Here is a 19,834-nt window from a genome sequence, read left to right on the forward strand (position 1 = left end):
CACACTTTGCAAAGGTCAGAGAGACTGGAATAAATTTTTAAAAACCAAAAAAACAAAGTTTGATGAACATAATTTTAACATCGAAAAGAAAGAAAAATAATAAGTTAGTGGAACTGCCATGAGCCTGACTTCCCTCAAAGGAGAAAAGGCGTGGGAAGCAGAAGGCCAGGCTTGGCCTCGAACAGAGTTGCTCAGACTGACAAGAAGGCGAGTGCCTGCGGGTGCCTTGGGGCTCCCATGCTGCCCTGCTCAAAAGCGTCTTTCCTGGGTGGGAAGCCCAGTGCCCAGGGACCCAGGCCGGGACTTGTCCCCAGCCTGAGTCACACATCACAGACCCAGCCCTGGAGATATCTGGGTGGCAAAGAACCAGAGCCCTTCACCAACTGCCTGGAAACACACACCTGTCCTCTCCAACCATGCACGCCGGGTGCCTTCCTGCATTCTCATAATCCACCTGAAACATCAGAAGCCGCAAAAAAGCTCAGGTTCTGGATATCAACAGGCAACACCTGGGAGGCCACCAGGAGGGGTTCACCAAGGAAGAAGTTCTACTTGGGCATATTATGTAAATTTGCTTCCATCAGAACACGTTTATATCTAGCATTTCATAGAATTGTCTTTAAAACCAGTGCAAAAATATGTGGGAATTTGTAGGGCATCAGAGGACGTGGCTGTAGTCTGCTAGGCTACCGAAATGCAATATACCAGAAATGGGGTGGCTTCTACAGTGGGGATTTATGAACTTGCAGGCTGACGGTTTGGAGGCCGTGAACATTTCCAAACAAGGCATCACCAGACGATGCTTTCTCCCCAAAGACTGGCTGCCGGTGATCCTGGACTCCTCTGTCACACGGCAGGGCACACAGTGGCGTCTGCTGGTCTCCCTTCTCTCATGGGTTTCGTTGCTTCAGCTTCTGCTTTCTCTCTCGCTCTGCCTCTCCCTATTCATCCCTTTTATAAAGGACTCCAGGAAGAGGATTAAGACCCACCCTGGGTCACGCCTGACTGAAGTCACCTAATCAAAAGGCCCTTAACTGAAGTACCCTAATCAAAAGTTCCCACCTACGATAGGGTCACACCCACCAGAACGGACTGGCTCTAAGGACATGATTTTTCTGGGGTCCAAAAAGCCTCAAACTACCCCAAGGACCATAAAGATTATATTTGAAAGTCTGCTTTTAAAAGAACCAGTCAACTTGGTAAGAAGCTTTTGGGAAGCAGATGTGGCTCAAGTGAGAGAGCTTCCGCCTACCATATGGGAGAACCTGGGTTTGATCTCTGGGGACTCCTGGTGAAAAAGAAGAGAAAGCATGCCTGTGCGGTGAGCCAGTGCCCGCGCAAGTGAGTCACACAGCAGGATGATAACACATCAAAAGAGAAATAAGGGGAGAGTCAAGATGAAACGCAGCAGAAACCAGAAACTGAGGTGGTGCAATTGATGGAGAACCTCTCTCCACATCAGAGGTCTCCAGGATTAAATCCTGGTGAATCCTACAGGAGAGAAAATGAGAAGAGAAGACAACACAGACAGCAAAAAGAGCAGAGCAGGAGGAGAGAGAGGGGAGAAAATAAATAAATACATCTTAAAAAGAAAAAAAAAGAAGCTTTTACCAGCATTTTTTTTAAGGAGGTACTGGAGATTGAACCTAGGACATCGTACATGGGAGGCAGGCATCCAACCACTGAGCTACATCCACTCCCCACTGAGAAGTTTTTACATAATAATAATTTAAAAATGGGGGTATGCGATTAGTTTTTCATTTACCAAAATAGCAAGATCTAATCAACAGATTTTAGGTAGAGTTCCCATGACCAAGAAAATAAGAGGGACTGATAAGTAAATATGTCCCCCCAGAAGGAGTTCAGGGGATATTTCTTACTCTCTCAGCCCCTGGCCCAGCCTAGCCAGATCTCAGCATCCGTGCACGAGTGCAGCATCTGTCCCCAGATCTTTTCAATCCTGTCTTATAAGGAAGTATGGAGTAGTAGATGGTATTATTAGAATATATTAACATTTTGGAATTTGGTCCCATGAGAGAGATTCCTTCCCTAGCTCTTCTGCCATTTCACTCTCCATCAACGACGTCCTCCTTCCCAACTCCATTGCCCTCCTTCCTGAGCCAATTTTAGCCGAGAGCCAATCTCCCGAGGGTCAGGCTAAGGCCAAGACTCTATCAGCTCCCTCGTGTATCAAATTCCATCTCTAGATGTCTACAGATTCCAAAAAGACTTTCCTTCTCCCAACATGGCTTAATACCATGTCCTTGGATTTTGAAATTGTATGTAAAGATCTAGCTCTCTGAAAAGTCTTTCATAAAACAACCAAGTGTAACGTCCTCATATACAATATGATGTCTAGAATATTATGATACAGGAGACAGCTTCATTTAGTATTATAATGCTTCCAAACTTATTTTCCCTGATGAGCTGGCATGCAACCTCAGTAAATAAATAAATCCATATAACTTACTACATGTCTTCTTCTTCTTTTTTGCCTTGGTTGCAATCACAGCAATCATCTTTATCTTACTTTTTCTGGCACACAGATTTTACCCAATTTTTGCTTGTATTAATCCGTGTTTTAATGATTCTTGTATATTTTTATTGTTTTTGATTAAGCAAAAACAAACCTCTTTTGGATATATAGAAGAGAGAAAGCGTGCCTAGTTTTCTTCTACGTTGCCTTCTGAAACTGAGGAACAGTTCTCTTTTAAACGAGCATATTTTTCACATCAGGAAAAACCCAACAGCATAAGGTAGGCATCTGGTCTAGGAGGGGTGGTGTGGCTGTGACAGAGAGAAGGGAACAGTTTCAACTGATTGGGAGGCTGTTTATTCTGGAACGGCTTTAGAAATTCAAGTCCCCAGTACAGTTCTTTAACCCAACAGCTCCAGCGGCAGCTCTGGGAAGGTTTCAGTTAACTTTATAAAAAGGTGACTTGAAACCCAGGCTTGGTAACACTCTGGCTATAAAAGAAGGAGCAGAAACACGAGACACCAAGGCTTCTCCAGGATACTGTTTCCTCTCAGATGCCTCCTCACTGTCACCCCCCGAGCAAGCACAGACCCTGTAAGAGCAGCTCAGGTGGGTTTGGACCCTGAGAATCAGTCAAATCTCCTGGTCCACCTGAAAGTGGTGAAAATGGGAAATTTTAGATTGCATATATGTTACCGCAATAAAAAAAATAAAAACAACCACTTATATTCACCTAAGTGGATGCTTTTTCCTTTCTGTAGTCTATCTGCAAAATAATCCTAGAGATACTGGTCAAGGGCAGAAAGCTCCTAGGTGCCATATTCACTAAATGATGTCTTCAAAGTCGGAGAAATCTAGGCTAGAGTTTCAACCCAGGAATTTTAATAGTTAGATATTTCTAAAGCTATCTAACTTCATTTAAAAAAAAAAAAAAAGCAAGCACAAACCTATCACGAGTCTGCACAATCCTTTTACAAGGACATTCTTTCTTCTGGGTGAACTGGGAGCCAAGTGGATAAATTTGGATAAGTACTTGCTTCCTTCAGAAAGCCTTAGGTATGAAAATCTAAGCTGCAAAGGACAACGGACGGTATAACAAAAGCATGTTTTGTTATACTGAAGAATTTCTAGAAACATTCCTTTAAATGGCTAGTTCCCAACCTCAAATCCAACTGGTTCGGTTTACAAAAAATATCTTTCAGGACATTCATTAAGTCAAATGGGAAAAAAACAATAACAACCAAGAGACAATCTTTTTGACTCACCCAATCAAACCATATTAAAGTAGGCAAGGACTCCTGCTGTATAGAGAAAATTTCTTCATCACTTTTTTCTTTCTTTCCAGAGCTTCTGATCTACTTAATGTTTTAGGTGCTTTATAGCAGAGAGCGTGAACCCTGTTCTCAGATGAAATCTTTATATGAAATTGTGGTAGTTACAGTAGAGAAAAGGCCAGGGAACACTAGAGTTCAGTGGAACCCCGTTTGCAAACCAGAGCTCCAGTTCACGACCAAGCCTCTAGAACTGGCCAGTCTGCACCTCCAGGTACCTCTCACACCTTCTCAAACAAGCAAAGCAGGAGGCACTGCAATTTCCTGGCAGCAGTCAGGGTTTGGTTGCAGAGAACTGAACTGAGTCCAGCTTAAAGGGCTTGCAGAGTCCTTGGGCTGAATTTTCAGTGTAGAATTGGGGCCCCCTGAGCCCATTTGGCAAGGAGGAAGGCCCTGGGCAGCTGCGTGCAATGCTGGCGATTCCAGTGCCGGGCTGCCTTGACCAGGCAGCCGCAGGTACTGGACAAACCGATGGCCGGTATGCAGACACCACATCTGGGAAACCAACACCTCCACCCTTGCCTGGCTTCCCAGATTCCCAGGCTGCCGTGGAAGCAAGAGGCCGTGGGCCAGCCCACCACGTCCAGACAGGCCAGGGGCTGGCTCTCATGCCAGGAGTAACACTCCAGCCCGTCCTCTGACAGCCCCCTAGAAGGCTCCGGGAAGCACCCCTAAAACTATCTGTGGGCTACAAAACCCACTTCTGGAAATTTTGTTGTTATAGCATTATATTTCCAATCTCTATTCAATTTCCTAAGCACTGGTTCCCTACACGTCAGTGGGAAGAATTTCTGTGAAGATGTAGAGGAGGTGGGTCTGGGGTGGGTCAGAGCCCACCGGGACGGCGTCTCCTCTACCCTCAGCGTTGCCAGGCCTTGGACTTTGCTGCTGGCCCTGCGCCAGGCCCCAGGTCCCCGGCGTCCCCCAGGGATGAACCTGCACCCCGCATCGGCCAGGAGGCCAGCCCTGCCCCGGCTCAGCAGAGGCCCCTGGCTCTGTCCTCCAGAGCCTTGGGGCGCCCCCCTGCCCAGCACCCCTCCCTCTCTGACCCCTGCGTGCCCTGGAGAGATGAAGGACGGGCTGTTCACAGGTAAAGGGCTTAGGTGGGCGGGTTCACCTACAGGCACAGGCACCTGCAGCGGGCAAACTTCATACCCTCCAGGTGGGGGGGCTGCTGCAAGCCAGGCCCCTCCCTTGAGGTCCTCGGGGGAAGCTCCCTGGGGGTGGGGTCCCCCAGGATTGCCAGAGTGGGGGAAGCTCTGCAGGTGGGTGCTGGCTCCCCCTGGCTTCCAGGGACGCTATCTGAGGGTTGTGGGGGGGTGGGCACACAGGGTGGGCACGGGGCCGGAAGGCCAGGCGCTCACCCCAGGGCAACGTTTAAGGGGGAGCCCCCAAAGCACCGACCAATATTACCACGTGACGACCAATATTACCACGTGACGTCCTCAAAGATCAAATAAATGCCGCCAAAGCCGCAGTGAACCCAGCACGGGAATTTTAAGTGCAGCCAGGCTGGGCGGGGCTTGCGGGAGATCTGCAGGTCCTGTGGGTCGAGATGAAAGGACGGCAGATGCCAGGCGGCGCCTGGGCTCTCTAACGGGCACGTGCGTGGGTGTCCAGGAGGCCCCGGCTCAAGGTCGTCCCCGTGCCGGGGACACGGGCCCCAGGACAGAGCCCGAGCTCCCTGGGGAGGGTCCCTGTCCCCTGGGGTGGCGTCTGCCTGGGGACGAGAGCCAGGCGCGCCTAGAGCTCGGTGAGGGGCTGCGGGCGGGGACCTCCCTGGCCTCCGCATCGCTTCCTGGGCCGGCTCCCTAGTGAGCCCCCCCGCTGAGTCTGGCCAGGACAAAGAGGGCCCAGAGCTGGCCAAGGCCAGGACCAGCCCGAGCTCCCCTTTTGGAACTGCGGCGCTGCTGCTCAGCCAGCCACTGCCCTCGCCCTTCTGCCCGTGCTCCTCAGGCTCCAGGACGTGTGAGCCGCAGGAAGAGGCTTCAGAGGCGGATTTCAACCTGCAGGGAAACGCCCGGCGTGCAGGGGGCCGGCCGCCCTGGGTGGACACCACGCCACCCCTGTCCTTCCCGGGGCCGGGCCTGCCCCAGCCCCCAGCCCCTCTGCCCCAGGCTGGCTTCCCAGGTACAGCGAGGGGCCACCTGGCCCTGCCCAGGGCCCTGGGCTGGGGGCAATGCCTGCCCTGCAGGCCACGGATCCACTATCCTGCAGGCCCCCAGCCTGCTGAGCAGGTAAGGCCGCGGCTCTCACCTGCCTTCTAGTGCAAAGTTAAGGTGTCTGGACAAGGGCCCTGGGCCTCACTCATTCCCTGCAAAGCACAAAGGGGACCCCTGGGTGGGCTCTGCCCACTGAGGCACTCCCGGGGCACGGGGCAGCTGGGAAGCCCCAGCCTGCTGCAGCCCCGAGCCGCCCTGGCCCGGGCTCCTCCCAGGCCCCGCTTCCCCTGTGCCTTCATTTATAAAATGCGACCAGCAGCTGCCAACGCTGATCCTCCAGCCGCTGCCATTTAATTAACCGTGAGCGCAAAAGGAAGGAGCAGGTTTTCTGAGGGCGCCTTCTCTCCTTTGTAAAACGAGGATCCTGGGTTATTAACTTGAGATCGGTACACAGAATTTAATGTTAAAAATGACTCTTGATCATGCACACGTTCAGACAGCTGAGAAGAGCTGGGACAGCGGGCTCGGAAGCCTTTTGCTTAGCGACACTCTTCCCATCCCCTTCCTCCCCCAGCCCTGAATGTCTGCAAAAACAAGCACTGTGCCCTGCAGGGACCTTCTACAGGAAACACAGCGCAGCAGCCAAGAAGGCCAAATCCCCGGGGCCTGGAGACCGCGCTAAGGAGCTAAAAGAGCAAAGTGAGACAGAATGTGACTATCCGGCATGGAGGAGCAGGTGCTAAGCAGTGGTGCAGAGTCCCTCTGCCCATCTCCGCGGCTAGCTGAGCGGCACCAGCCCCCCGTGCCCCCTGCTGTGGACAGTACCCCACCCCTGGGCACAGCCATGGTGGGGTCATCACACCTCACCCCTTCCTCCTGCAGCCACCTGTAACTGCAGCCCAGCTGCAAGGCAAGGTTGGAGAGGGGATGGACCCACTCCACGGAGCCCCCACCCCCACCACGCCAGCTTCCAGGATGGCGGGGAGGCACCAAGGTGCAAGGGAGTTCCTTCCGCAGCTCGCACTCTTCCTCATGCGGGAAGCAGGCGGGTCCACTGGAGACGCCCATCCCAGCCAGCCCTGAACCTGCCCCGCCCGAGACAGCTTGGACTTGCCTGGTGCCTCCACCTTGAGGTGAAACCATCGAGCTTCCCCAGTTTTGACCCCGAGTTCTGACCCATCGAGTTAGCATAACATCTGGAAGCTCAGGGGTGTGGAAGCACGCCAGCAGCAGCCAAGGCACACCGGGGCCGCCCTCGGAGGCTTACCCAGGGACCGTTCCTTCGTCTGGTTGGTGGACCTCACGACGGGCAGGCTGGCTCGGGTGCGGCTGCCTCTGGAGAAGGGACTGGGGGCGTCCCCTTCGGACATGGCTTCCAGGGAATCCCCCGACGCCTCCGACAGGTGCTCGCCCGGCTCGCCCAAGCTGGGAGGTTGAGGGCTGTGAGACAGTTTGGGGCTCCTTGTCTGCAAAAGGCATTTTAGAGAAAGAGAGGGAAACAGACTATTATTTACACAGCATATATTTTCATTGCCAAGAAGACCTGCCAGTCTGGGGAAACTTTATGGTGAAAGGACAAAGTCCACATGGACACTGAGGGCTAGGCAGAGGCAACTTAACAACCCGGTGGGTTCAAGTACCGGTGAGGGCAGTTAAGAGGGAAAAGGTATCGTTCCTCAGTATTCCGTGAAGATTTTTACCACTGAGCATCTAGTGCACAAATGCCATTTCTAAGGAGAAGTTGAGGCTAGACCGTATCAGAGGAAGGGACGATGGCCAATCAATTCCCACTGCCAGGCCAGGTCTAGCAACAGTTATCACCACAGAAAGGGCAGGCACGTTAGGTATATCCAGCATGGGTGGAGCACTGGCAAAACAGGACACTGACCACAATCAGACCTTGTACACCTCATATCGTGACTGTTTCCAGAATCGGTGAAACAGGATAGTGAGGGAGATAGCCATATTGCAGTTGAACAATTTTTCAAGGCAGGAATCCCGTAAGTAAGACTACATCAGTTTTGATGATGCCCTGTCTTGCCCATGGGCAGATGGTACCAGCAATAAATGAAAACTCACACGCCATCATGGAATCCCTCTCTTAGTTATCCACACGTAACGGCAGTGGGTCGACTGCAGTCTGCTCATACCCGCAGTTAATAACGTTCCTTGGACGTGAGCTCTGGTAGTCAGGAAAATGGACCTGCTGCCTGGCATCAATGTTTGTAAATGAGATGGCGAAATGGCTTAAGGACAACAAATGGCACCAGTTACAGCCTAATAAAGTGTAATTAACTATGGACCGTGTGGCTCATGCATCCCTCCCTCCTACACACAGCTGTTGAGGGTACACCTTGTGCTGGGACCTTGGCTAGTACAGGGGACAGAAGGGTGGACGGTGTGGACATGGCCCTGTCCTCGTGGCACTTACTGTCCAGTCGGGGGGGCAGACATTAAAAATAAATTAATGGAAAAGTACAAGCTACGGAGTCAAGACCTGGCGGTGGTCTTTTTGGGGAGTCAGCAGCAGATGATGTGAACTGGTGGCCTCAAGGAAAAGGGAAGTTGGGGAAAGGGGGAGCCAGAAGGTAATGGGGGGCGGGGTGGGCAGAAGGGCATTCCAGGTGGGGAAGAGCCTGTGCCAAGTCCCCGAGGCAGGAAGCAGCAGCAAGCACTGGAGACCTGGCGGGCTGCGAGCAGACCACACCAGCCTTGGGGTCCTCAACTTGACTCTAAGGTAATAAGAGGCCATGAAACATTTTAGGCAGAGGAAGGGGCCGGGATGCGATACGTATTTTTCAGTAGATTACTCTTGCTGTTGTGGGGAAATTGGAGATGACAAATAATCAGTTCTCATTAGTCACAGAAACGATATTCTATAAAGTCTCTGTGAGCATGAACCAAGGGGAAATACAGGCTGAGGTTCCTGCAGCCTCTGGTCATGATCAGTACGTAATCTTCCTTATCTGTGTTTTTGTTTAAAGATACCTTACTTAACACATATTGTTGCTTCATTAACGTTGAGCTGACACCAATGGCATAATTCATGCCTGAAGGAAGCTTATTCAGTATATGTATTTTTCTCTGCAAGGCACCCCACAGCCTTCTTGTGCTCAGAAATGCTAGACAGCACTTCAGTGCCACGCTTGGTGGCGTTTTAGACAGCAAAGCCACCAAAAGCCACAGAAGATGCCATGGAAAGGATGCTTGTGTACAGCGTGTGAGCCGAATCAAGATGGCAGAGCACCGCTTTGTGTGACTTCAGCTGGGCACATGTTCATCAGACAGCTCAGATTTTTCACTAATCTGTGCATATCTGTGAACGCCCATGAAAACACCTCATGTATTGACTTGGGGTTCCAGAAAAATTTTTAGCAAGTAGACAAACTGGCAATATGGAAACTGTGAATAATGAGGATCGACTGTATTTGGATCATACAGAAAAAAGGGAGATTTGTTAAACCAGGGGGGACTACACAGAATGAAGTGCCTTCTCATCAGCTTCCCCTCTCCCTCTCGACCCCCACCCCCCGACTTGCATTACATGTTTCTCTGCATCTTCCAAGAGGCAAATGGATCTGAGTTAATAAAGTCGGTAAATTTTCTCTTACTAAGATGGCAGTGGTGCGGGTTGGTTGGTGATGGGACTGTTTTAGTTTGCTAAAGGCTGCCAAGACAATATTCCAGAAATCAGTTGGCTTTTTCAATGGAGATTTATTAACTTAGACGCTTACAGTTTGGAGGATGTGAAAGTCTCCAAATCAAGGCATTGTCAGGAGACAAGTTCTCCCTAAGCTGCAGCTGTGGGTCATCAGGCATGTGGCAGTGTTGGCTCATCTCTCCCCTCTCCTCTGAGCTCCACTGCTTTCAGCTTCTGGTTTCAGGGGCTCCTCTCAGCGTCTGAGTTCCCTTGATTTCAGCCTCTGGCTCCTTCTCTCTCAGCTTCTGGATATTTCTTTCTGTGTCTGCAGCCTCCCTCTCCGTTTATCAAGGACTCCAGGGAGAGGATCAAGACCTACCCTGGGCTATGCCCTGCTGCAGCCATCGATCAAACGGCCCTCAGCTGAATCCAAAGGGCTCCATACCCACAGGAATGGGCCAATTTATGAACATAGTTTTCTACGTTCAAAACTCAAACTACCACATTCCAAGTCCGCAGGTGCCCGCCTTCCTCGCTGGGTTGCAGTTCCTTTAACTCCTTCTGGACTCCCTGAGGACACAACGCCTTCTGAGCGAAACGCCAAGTCTTGGTCTTCCTGAGCCAGCCGCACAGGGCCCGGGATGCAGAGCAGTTGGCCCCAGGCTCAGCCGGGGCTGTCTTGAAACTGGACGATTTTGTTGAACGAGGAGCCCTGCAAATTACGTAGCAGGTTCTGCCTCAAGGCTCTGACTACAGGGTTTTTTTGGGATGAGCTGAGTGTGGCGCAGTGCCCGGGGGACCCCGTGGGGGTGCCTGCTTCTTCCCTTCTTTCCTGCTAAAAGCACGAGGAGACCCTCTGCTCAGCCCTGGCTGCGGCACTTGGGACCTTTCCACGGGGGTGGCCAGGAGGGGTCTGTCGTACCCCCTGCCTCCCCCCCCCAGCATGGATGTGGTTGTGGGGCAGGAACCAGCAGGGTGTCTCGTGAAGCACTCAGATGGGGTTACATGCCAACACCACCAGAGAGAAGTCAAATGCCCCCTTTCGGTTATTTTTTCTGCTCAAGCCCCCAAAGTGTTTTTGTCCCAAATTGAGTTTTCTTTAAATGTGCTTCCTTAGAAGGGTCTGGCCTTGGCACTCTAGAGTATTATTTGACTAGGAAAAATTGTCCTAAAATCACTCAACATTTCGATCGCTCCATCAGCCTTCGATGAAGTAGCTGCGTAGTCACCACCCTCGGCAGAAGGGCAAGCTTGGGCGTCCCCGCCGCTGACTTAAAAAAATAGGAGGCACATTCGGCTTTGCAGAACAGCCACGAAATGATACTCCTCCAAACAGCGCAACTGCACTGCACGTCTGCTCTTTGGTCATCTTTGCAGCCCACGGGGACAGGCTACATTTGATGCATTGTCATTTCCCACTGCTAAAGGCAATAATCCTTGAAGACTATCAAAATCAAATCCCTAGTTCTTGCTCAGGGTCCTCGAGGTGCTAGGTGTGTCTAAAAATAAAGACGGAAGGGCTCGTTCTTTACCTTTCCATGCACAGCTATTCGGCTCCACACGTAAGCGCAGCTTCCGCCTTTTCTGTCATCCACATTCTGCTGGACGACGACTGCCACAGATTCGCATGCTCCTCACACGCGCTACCCGCCCCTCGGATGCCAGCTCTCTGCTGAGACTTCACTTAGTGCCGAGAAAAGACAGTGGAAATTGCCGGCACTGTGCCAGCTCCCCGGTGACTTGATATACGCGATGTAGAAGTCAAAGCACGTTTGCACCAGGAACTCAGCGCTCAGCTCCGAACGGGGACTGGGGGTTACAAGAGGGGTGCAGGGGCTTCGGGGGCCGCTGACTCTAAGGCTGGCAGGGAGGGGAGCAGGCGGAGGGGGGAGCAGCTGCGCCTCGGAGGCTGGTGACGCCAGGCTGCTCCCCCTCCGGCCACCGCAGCCGTGCCGTCCTCTAGAGCGCGTGGCAGAGCTTCGCTCCTGTTGCCTGCCTTGAAGATTAAGCCCTCGTTGCCCTGGTTCCGGCCCAAATCTTGCCCCCTGTCCCCAAGGAATCCCTCCCGGCCCGCACAAGTGAGCCCCTGAAGCTGACGCCCGGAGTCTCGGGTGGGGGGGGGTGGTCTGTCGTAGCCCCCCTGGGTCGCTCCTGCTGTGCACCTGGCGTCCCGGGGCACTGACTGTAGGGTTCCCTGCTTCTCTCGAGTGCACGGCGTGGGCAGTGGAGTACAGGCCCCCCACCCAGCCGGCCGCAGCCAACCGGGCCACGCAGAGGCCACTTGATCCCAGCTGGACCGACCGGACCTTCTCCCCTGGGACCGAGGACCTGCCTGCAAGAACCTCAAAGGTGAGGTTGTCTGGAGCTGTGGCCGAAATGGAGAGGAAAAGTGAAGCACACATAGAGGAGGGGATAGGGGAGAGGGGAAAGGGGAGAGGGGAAAGGGGAGAGGGGAGAGGGAATGAATGAGCACGAAGCAGATCTGTACAGGAAAACAGAAAAGAAAGACCCCCACACCACAGAGGAAGAGCCCCCCAAAACAGAGCCACCGGGCTCCCAACCCGCAGTTCCGTCCCCCGAGACCCTTCCCAGTGCTTCCACGTTGGTTTCTGCGCTAGTCGGAGGGGAGCCTGCACGTGGGTGGCAGCCCAGGCCGACAGTGACGGCCCTCCCTGCTGTGGCCCTCCCACGCCTGCAATATTAGCCTTAACCAGGAAGGAAGCAGGTGCACTGAGGCACAGGTTCCCATGACTGTGCATTTCATGGGCTACGTTAAAAAAAAAATTGTAGGGGGTGCAACAGAGGGTTGTCAAGATTTCATTTTGCAATATTAAGGCACTGAAAAATCCAAAACCAACCCCCCTTCCTATGGTTATCAGTATTACCACAGGAAAGAAGGGCTGATTAATGCCAAAAAAAAGGGGAGGCAGGATCCTCATGCCGTTTAAGACTTGCCCTCTTTTGAAAACCCTTTCTGTTGGAGTTCTCTTTCTCCTCTTGCCTCAGACAGGTGCAAACCTTCCCGATCGGCCTGGTCCGCAGCTTGTCCCTCGCCCTCGGCTGCCCCTGGTGGGGATGGACGCAGGAAGCTAAGACACGGGGACAGGAGCCAGGCGCCTGCGTGCGCCAGTGTCCCTCCTTGCTCCCTGGGCCCACGACACCTGCCTCCCTCTGTTTCCATCCCAGCCAGCTCGAGATTCACCCAGAGCTCCAGGGGACCCCAAAACCACACCCCCAACGTGGAGCCCCGCGGCACTACGCAGGGACCTGCATCCCCCTCGGCCTGTCTAGGCTTCTCTTCAAAGAGGACTCTGTCACCAGGAGAACAGCCTTCATGGCACCCTCCCCGCTTCTTACCTACACCTTGTGCAGACTGGCTTTCTAGAATATTCTCTGCCTCACGTATGGGCGAGGGAAGAGAGAAAGGGAGCTAGCAAAGCATCTGCTGCACTGTGCTAGGTGATTTCCCCATGATAATTTCATCGAACCTTCCCTGCAACTCCTTAAAACATGTTACCGTTGAGAAAAGAGTCAGAGAGGTTAAGCAAGTCGCCCCAAATTCTAGCGGGCAAGGGGACTGGAGGTCAGCCCCGGTCCGTGGGCTACAGAGGATGCTCAGTGGTGAGGCCACTTAAGCCACGAGTCGGGCTCGCTGGCTCCAACTCGGCGGCTCCTACCACAACGCGGGTCGACGTACGGCCTCACTGAGTCTTAGTTTGTTGCTTTTTAATCTGCAAGGGGAGAGGCTGAGCTGGGTCATAGCTAAGACCGCTAGCAGGATTAGAATTTCGTAACTCGAAGGCACGCACCGCACAAACTAAATTCAAAGAAGAAACGTTATCATCACCCAGACACCTTTACTTTACTGTGATGTCCTTCAAATTATTGACCGAAGAGCACCTGCTCTGTTAAAATACGCAGCCAGCTAGCACAAAGATCTAGTTTTCCGCATTTTTGTCCTTGGGTGTACTCATCACGGTTGCACGGCATTAATTTCTGAAGAATGCCATGCGCGCATTTTATCATCACGGGCAAACGTGCTGAAACCTTCGCCATGTGCACTATGCTTTATTAGGAGAACAGATTTATTCCCGTTGTTCCTTCGCAAGGCCATTGTGTTTGGAGACGGAACCCAAAGAGAAGAGAAACTTGGAGCAAGAGGCATTAATGATAGTTTTTTCACGCCCATGTTCAAACCTTTAAAACTCTCAAAATTGAAACGCCGAGGTCCAGAAAATAACCCCGCGAGCCTAGCTTTATGCCACACCCTAGCTGGGGCGCGACGGGGCAGCAAGGCGGCTGGAAAGACCCTCCGCTCCAGGTTATGTCCTGTTTTGCAAAGAAAAAACCAACATTGCCTTAATGAAGTTTTACCTCACCCTAATTGATGCAGTTTGCCACCAAGAATTCAGAAATATAATGAAGCTTTCCACATGCAAATGTATTCAGAATGACTCATTCCTGCTACTCATTAATTGACATGGTTAATTTAATCCTGACTTTCAGATGCTTGAGGCCCGTTTTTAGCACTCGTGAAGCTTTCCACGCAAACCTAGTCAACATTCTGGCTTCGATTCAAGAGAACTTTCCAGTTGCTACTAAAGATCCAGGCAGCAAAATACTGGAAGTTAAGAAACATGGTTTTATCCAGAGGCTTCCCCTGCTCCTCTCCCACCGCTGCTCCACAGCCCCGCAGACGCAAGGAGAGCTCCTGATTTGCTCACAGGGTCCTCCCTGGAGTCCACCGTGGGTGCCTTCGCCCATTCTTGGCCCTCGTCCTGGTTCCCAAAGTCTACGCCTGTTTGTGCCTGGGGGTGGGAAGGGGGCCAAGCGCTCCCCGGCTCCCCAGCCCTCCCCCTGTCCGTGCGTAAACCAGCCCGGGTGCAGCACCTGCGCAGGCCGGGAGCCTGGCGCCACCACTGAGCGTGCCCCCCGGCCCTGCCCTGCTCTCTGACCACCTCCCACAACGTCTGGGGCTCAGGCCAGGAAAACAACAGCTGAGCCAACATCTCCCCACGCCACGCTTCCGAGGACGGTCCACCCGGGACCGGCCGAGCACGCCCAGGGTTCAGGTATCCCACGGCAGGTGGACGGGGGCCTGCAGCGCCAACGGAGCCGGGACCCGGGAGGCTTTTACTGCAGGTGGACCCCTTGGGGTGGGGCTGACGCTAAGGACCCAGGCTGAGGACGAAGACTCTACCCGCTTTTGTTTTTAGTGGAAAATGTGGGTGTGAGGTGCTGAAGAATCCTGATGTGACTCAAGAGGCCAGCATAAACAGAAGAAGAAAAAAAAGGAGTGTTTATTGTGTCCCTGGGGACAGTCTGTGGACACGAGCCAGAGTCTCCTGTAAGCAGGCACTTGGGAGAGCAGGGCTTAACAACGACGAGGACACTTACATCCCCTTAAGTGCCAGCGTGCGCGCTGTGCGCAGCTGAGATTCCTATGTCTCCTTGACTATCGTTTAGCTCTGAAATTCAGGACTTCCCTGCTCTAGTCCGGACCGAGGGACATTTTCTCCAGGATTTATTGTGACGAATTATCCTCGATAAACTCAGTGTCTGCCCTGTTTCTTCAAGGGTCATATTTCAACCCCTTTCTCCCTCTTCCACTAGAAGAGGAGCCAGACGTTATTCATCATTTTCACCTGTGAAAACAGAACAGTGTTTGGCCTGGAGTAAAATCAGACACTTCAGCAGCTGAGCGGAGGACAGCTGCATCTTCTGTTTCCACCTTTTCCTTCCCTGCGTGTATTATTTCGTGGTCAGATCAGAAAGGTGGGGAAAAAAAAAAGCAGCGAAGCCCAGGGCTCCGTGCCCGCTAAGCTGGCCCCCGAGAGCCAGCCCCCGGCACCCATGGGAGGAGGGCCCTGCCCCGAGGAAAGTGAGCCAGGCGGGCCCCCTGCCACCCACAGGCTCCCAGACCAGGCCCCCGATGGAGCCTACGAGCTCGGACAGGAGCCAAGGACGGGGACACTGGGCAGAAAAGGACAGCTCTTCATTATTTAAAGAAGCTTCCAGTTCCCCGCGGAGCCATGTGTGTGGTAGGTCAATCATCTGAGACCGGATTCATTCGTCTCGTTGTCGGAAACGAAAAAGGAGTCCTGGCCCTTCCACCCGGGAACGCCGCCCAGCCTGGCGTGTCGAGGCCTTCCAGGGGCTCGGGGTGTCCTCGGCCTCCTGGCGGTCAGAGGCACCCCGAGGACCCTCGGCCACGTCCCTGGACTGGCTGAGAAGGTGGCGGCCCTGGCAGAGAGCCTTTCGAGCTGCCCAAGAAGGGGAGAGGACGGCTCCCAGCCCGACAGGAGGAGGACAGGTTTCAGGGGCCAGGAGCGGCTGGGTGCTTTGTTGTGGTGACGGCGACGGGGGGCCCCCCAGCCGTGGAGACCTGAGCTCCCCCAGGGGTCCCTCCGGAGAGGCAGGAACCGGGGGCCTGGGCTTGGGACGCCAAGACCCCCTCGAGCCCACCTGCCAACACCGGGCGGGGGAGGCCCCTGGGGTGGCGGGCAGGCCCGGCTGGAGACCGGAGGCCCTGGGCCGGCCTTGCCGCAGAGACCCTGCAGGGAGTGCCTGAGGACGGCAAGGGAGCGCCCGTGTCTCCCAAAACAGGGCTCAGAGAGACTGTCTCAGTATTTGCTGAAGCCACACCAGACTAGATCCATTTGGGAAAACTAGGGAAAGTGGTAATTCCTGCACTGGAGTCTCAGGGAACCAATCTGTATGTAATCCATTTATAAGAAAATACATTAATCTAGAAATAACCTGGAAAGCCGGTTATCAAATTAAAATGCGTTCATAATACCAGGCAGTCCCAATAAAGATGCTTTGAAGATTTTTCAAAGCGACATAAGAAATGGAGGTAATACACCCAAATACCAGCGTTGATTTTCTTTTAATGGGGATATGACGGCTAACAGGCTTTCTTCTTTCTTTCTCTAAATTAAGAATGTATTGCTTTTATAAATCAGAGAGTTACTGAACAAGCATGGTAATTTTTTTAAAGGGTGGACCAGAGAAAGAAAGCTTTTCTCATGAAACAATTTAGAATCCAGACTATTTCCTGGCCTGGCAAGTGTTCACCCCCATTTCCCCAGGATTGGATTCCAGGTTAAAGGAATTGTCCCTGAAATGGGACACAAATTCACGGGTGAAAGGCGGGAAGCAGCGGCCCATTTTCCTCTCATGCAATGCAAAATCCGACAGGAGCCCAGAATTGCAAGGACTTCCAGTTCTAAGTAGGGTACAGTCAGGAAAGGAAAAGAGAGCCAAGGCCCCGAGACCCTTTTGGAGGCACAGATGATGCCTGCCCTGGGCTGCCTCCTGTTGAGGCTCCCACAGCGTCACTCCAGGTAAGTATGGAGTTGAGCAGTGTTGCACGGTCCTGGCACAGTTTCTAAAATCCAGCCCCTTCCTGGGGTGCAGCGGACAGCGGGCTCTTTTCTCCCCTTGGCCGGGGGGTCTCTCGGTCCCTCCCGCGGGGCGGGGCACGGGCCCTCTGCGGGACAGGTGCGCCGGCCTTCTCACGTCCCGACTCAGGTGCCACACACCGGCTCTTTGGGAAAGGCCCCCTTGAATGGGCGAATTCACGGCCCTCCAGGGCGGGGGAGGCAAACCCGCTCCCCGCCAGGCCGCTGCGCACCCTTCCATCGAGCTGGACAGTTAGGTGACCCTCCACTTCCAAACCGGATCCCACGACATGACACCGCGGCCTGCCCCTCCAGCCACGCCCCCGGGCGGTAGGCACCGGGCGCTCCACTTCCCTCCTGAAGAGGGCATGGGGCCACCAGCAGGCCGCCGTCCCCCCCACTACCCGGGGGCCAGCTGGCTCCCCTCCACGAAGACAGGGGCCGACGGGGCTTATCTTAGATTTGAAACAAGGCCCATCCTGTGGCCCCACGGAGGAGGCCCACTGCTTTCTCATAGAATGAGAATTACATAACATTTTTGTTTTTTCTTAAATAAGAGCTTAAATTTAATTCTTCTTCTTTTTTAAAAGATTTATTTATTTATTTAATTTTCCCCCCTCCCCCGGTTGTCTGTTCTCTGTGTCTTTTTGCTGCGTCTTGTTTCTTTGTCCGCTTCTGTTGTCGTCAGCGGCACGGGAAGTGTGGGCGGCACCATTCCTGGGCAGGCTGCACTTTCTTTCGCGCTGGGCGGCTCTCCTTACGGGGCGCACTCCTTGTGTGTGGGGCTCCCCTACGCGGGGGACACTCCTGCATGGCAGGGCACTCCTTGCGCGCATCAGCACTGCACGTGGGCCAGCTCCACACGGGTCACGGAGGCCCGGGGCTTGAACCGCAGACCTCCCATGTGGTAGACAGACGCCCTAACCACTGGGCCAAGTCCGCTTCCCTACATAACATTTTCATCCATCAGGAAGCCCAAGCTAAACACAGTGTTGGAGGCGCTCGCTGGAACGACCGTCATCAGCATGCGTCTCCCCCTGCCCCCTGCGTCTCCGTTTCCCCACCGCAGGTGCTTGTCTCTGTACAGCAAGCTGCCTTGAAGCCATGCCCCTGCCTCCCCTTCGGCCTCTTTCTCCCTCCTTCTCCTTCGCTCTCTGGAAACAAGAGAGGCACCCACAGTTTCCCCGGCTCCCTGCCAGGAGGGTGCCGAGCTCAGCAGCGGGTGCTCGGCCTCTCTCAGGGCTGGGAGCACCCCGGGAGCATGCTCCGGCGGCCTGGGGCTGAGAGGGTCCCGCCATGTGCAGGGAGGAGGAAAGGCCCCCGCCTGCAGGCTCGGCAGTGTCCAGTGAAATGGCACCCAGGCAACACGGGGCACTGGACATGCACCCTGAGGCCCCCGACCGGCCGGGGAGCCCACCCCAGCCCGGCCTTGCACTCTGGAGCGGAGCGGAGGAGGTGGCCTGAAGCGAAACCCAACGGGCTTCCCCAGAAATGCCAAGGAGAAGACCAACGGCCCCACTCTTGTGGAGGGAAGGACTTGTCCCCAGAGGGCCTCAAGGGTCCTCGCCACCCTGCAGCGAGGAAGGAGGCAGGTGCTGGACCAGAGTGGAGACTTCAGGGGGAGCAGCCGGATGCCCCGAACATCCTGGGGGCGCGCTGGCTGTTGCTTTCAAGGACGCCTTCCCAGACACACACACGAAGCAGCACCAAACAAACGCCTGCCCAGTGTCACCGGAATGATGTTCAAACGGAAAAAGGAACACCTTGTGAAAGTTCTAGTGACAAGTTGTTCAGGTCAGAGACACTCCCGTCTAGCCCTGCTGCAGGAGAGGACAGCAGGTTCTGGAGAGCTGGAAGGAAGGCAGGATCTGGAATTTGAAGCACCACTTTTTATCATCTTATTCGCCAGATCCGGTGACCAAGGTGCTGCATGTGCACTGAAGCTGGACTCCTCAAATCCCAGCTCTGCCGCTGACTTGCTGTGTGCTCTTGGGCAAGTTACTTAACTTCTCTGAGCCTAGGCGGTGCCACTTGTCAAATGGGAATGCCCCATAGGGTTGCTGTGAGATTTATTATCTGTCAAGCTCTCAGAAGGACAAGTGCCTGATGGCAGAGAAAGTTGTAAATAAATCTTTGTGTTCCTATCATCATCATATTAAATATATGTCCGTATCATTATCTGGGCCCAAAACTGGGTGTATTGGAGCTGAGCGAGGTTGGAGTCACAGAGCTCTGAGATGGCTCGAAAGACACAAGCATGTATTTTACTTCCCCAAGGGTCTGCTGTGAACACGCTCGTTTGAGAGGCCCACTTCTCAAAGGTGGCAGCGATACAGGGCTCTGGACCCCTCACCCCCCACCCCCTTTTGTGCAGGCAAATCCAGTATTTTGAAGCCAGCATGCGATTAGTGTTCATTTTCACGTCAACTCTCACAATGCCAAAAGAGAAGCACGTTTCAGAGCGCGGTGAGCATTCGGCTTTGACAGGTTCGAACCCCGGCCGAGGGGACACAGGGAAACCAGCTGAGCCCCCGGTGCTGATTAGAAGGGCACGCGCAGCCGAGCAAAACCACAAGGGGGGTGCAAGTCGATGCAAAAAGAAAAGGTAGAGTACTAACTCGCTGGGACGACTCAATTCTCATCAAGTACCTTTGCATGTCAAGTTCTGCCTGAAGAGAGAACAGCATGCACTGCAGAGCCTGTGGGTCAGGAGAGAAAGAGAGAAGAGGAGAGAAGAAAGGGGTGAGAACCGGAGAGGAAAAGGCAGGGCTGGCCCAGGGGACCATCTTTTTGTGCTTGAGGAAAATGGGGCCGAGTTAACC

The 19,834-nt window shown here is 53.6% G+C and overlaps 1 protein-coding gene across 12 annotated transcripts in view; it reads right to left on the reverse strand.

Annotated features, from left to right (window-relative positions):
• KIAA1217 (KIAA1217 ortholog) overlaps positions 1-19,834 on the reverse strand; it is a 687,185-nt gene that overhangs the window by 126,628 nt on the left and 540,723 nt on the right. For 11 of the 12 annotated variants that reach the window (XM_058297837.2, XM_058297848.2, XM_058297847.2 and 8 more), the window contains one exon: positions 7,237-7,435. In XM_058297837.2, coding sequence (XP_058153820.1) covers positions 7,237-7,435 — 199 coding nt within the window. Of the gene's footprint in view, positions 1-7,236; positions 7,436-19,630; positions 19,700-19,834 lie in introns of those variants that run through there. The other variant, XM_058297836.2, reaches the window with a different exon arrangement.

The sequence above is a fragment of the Dasypus novemcinctus genome, chromosome 5 (assembly GCF_030445035.2).
Source record: "Dasypus novemcinctus isolate mDasNov1 chromosome 5, mDasNov1.1.hap2, whole genome shotgun sequence".
Classification (NCBI taxonomy): domain Eukaryota; kingdom Metazoa; phylum Chordata; class Mammalia; order Cingulata; family Dasypodidae; genus Dasypus; species Dasypus novemcinctus.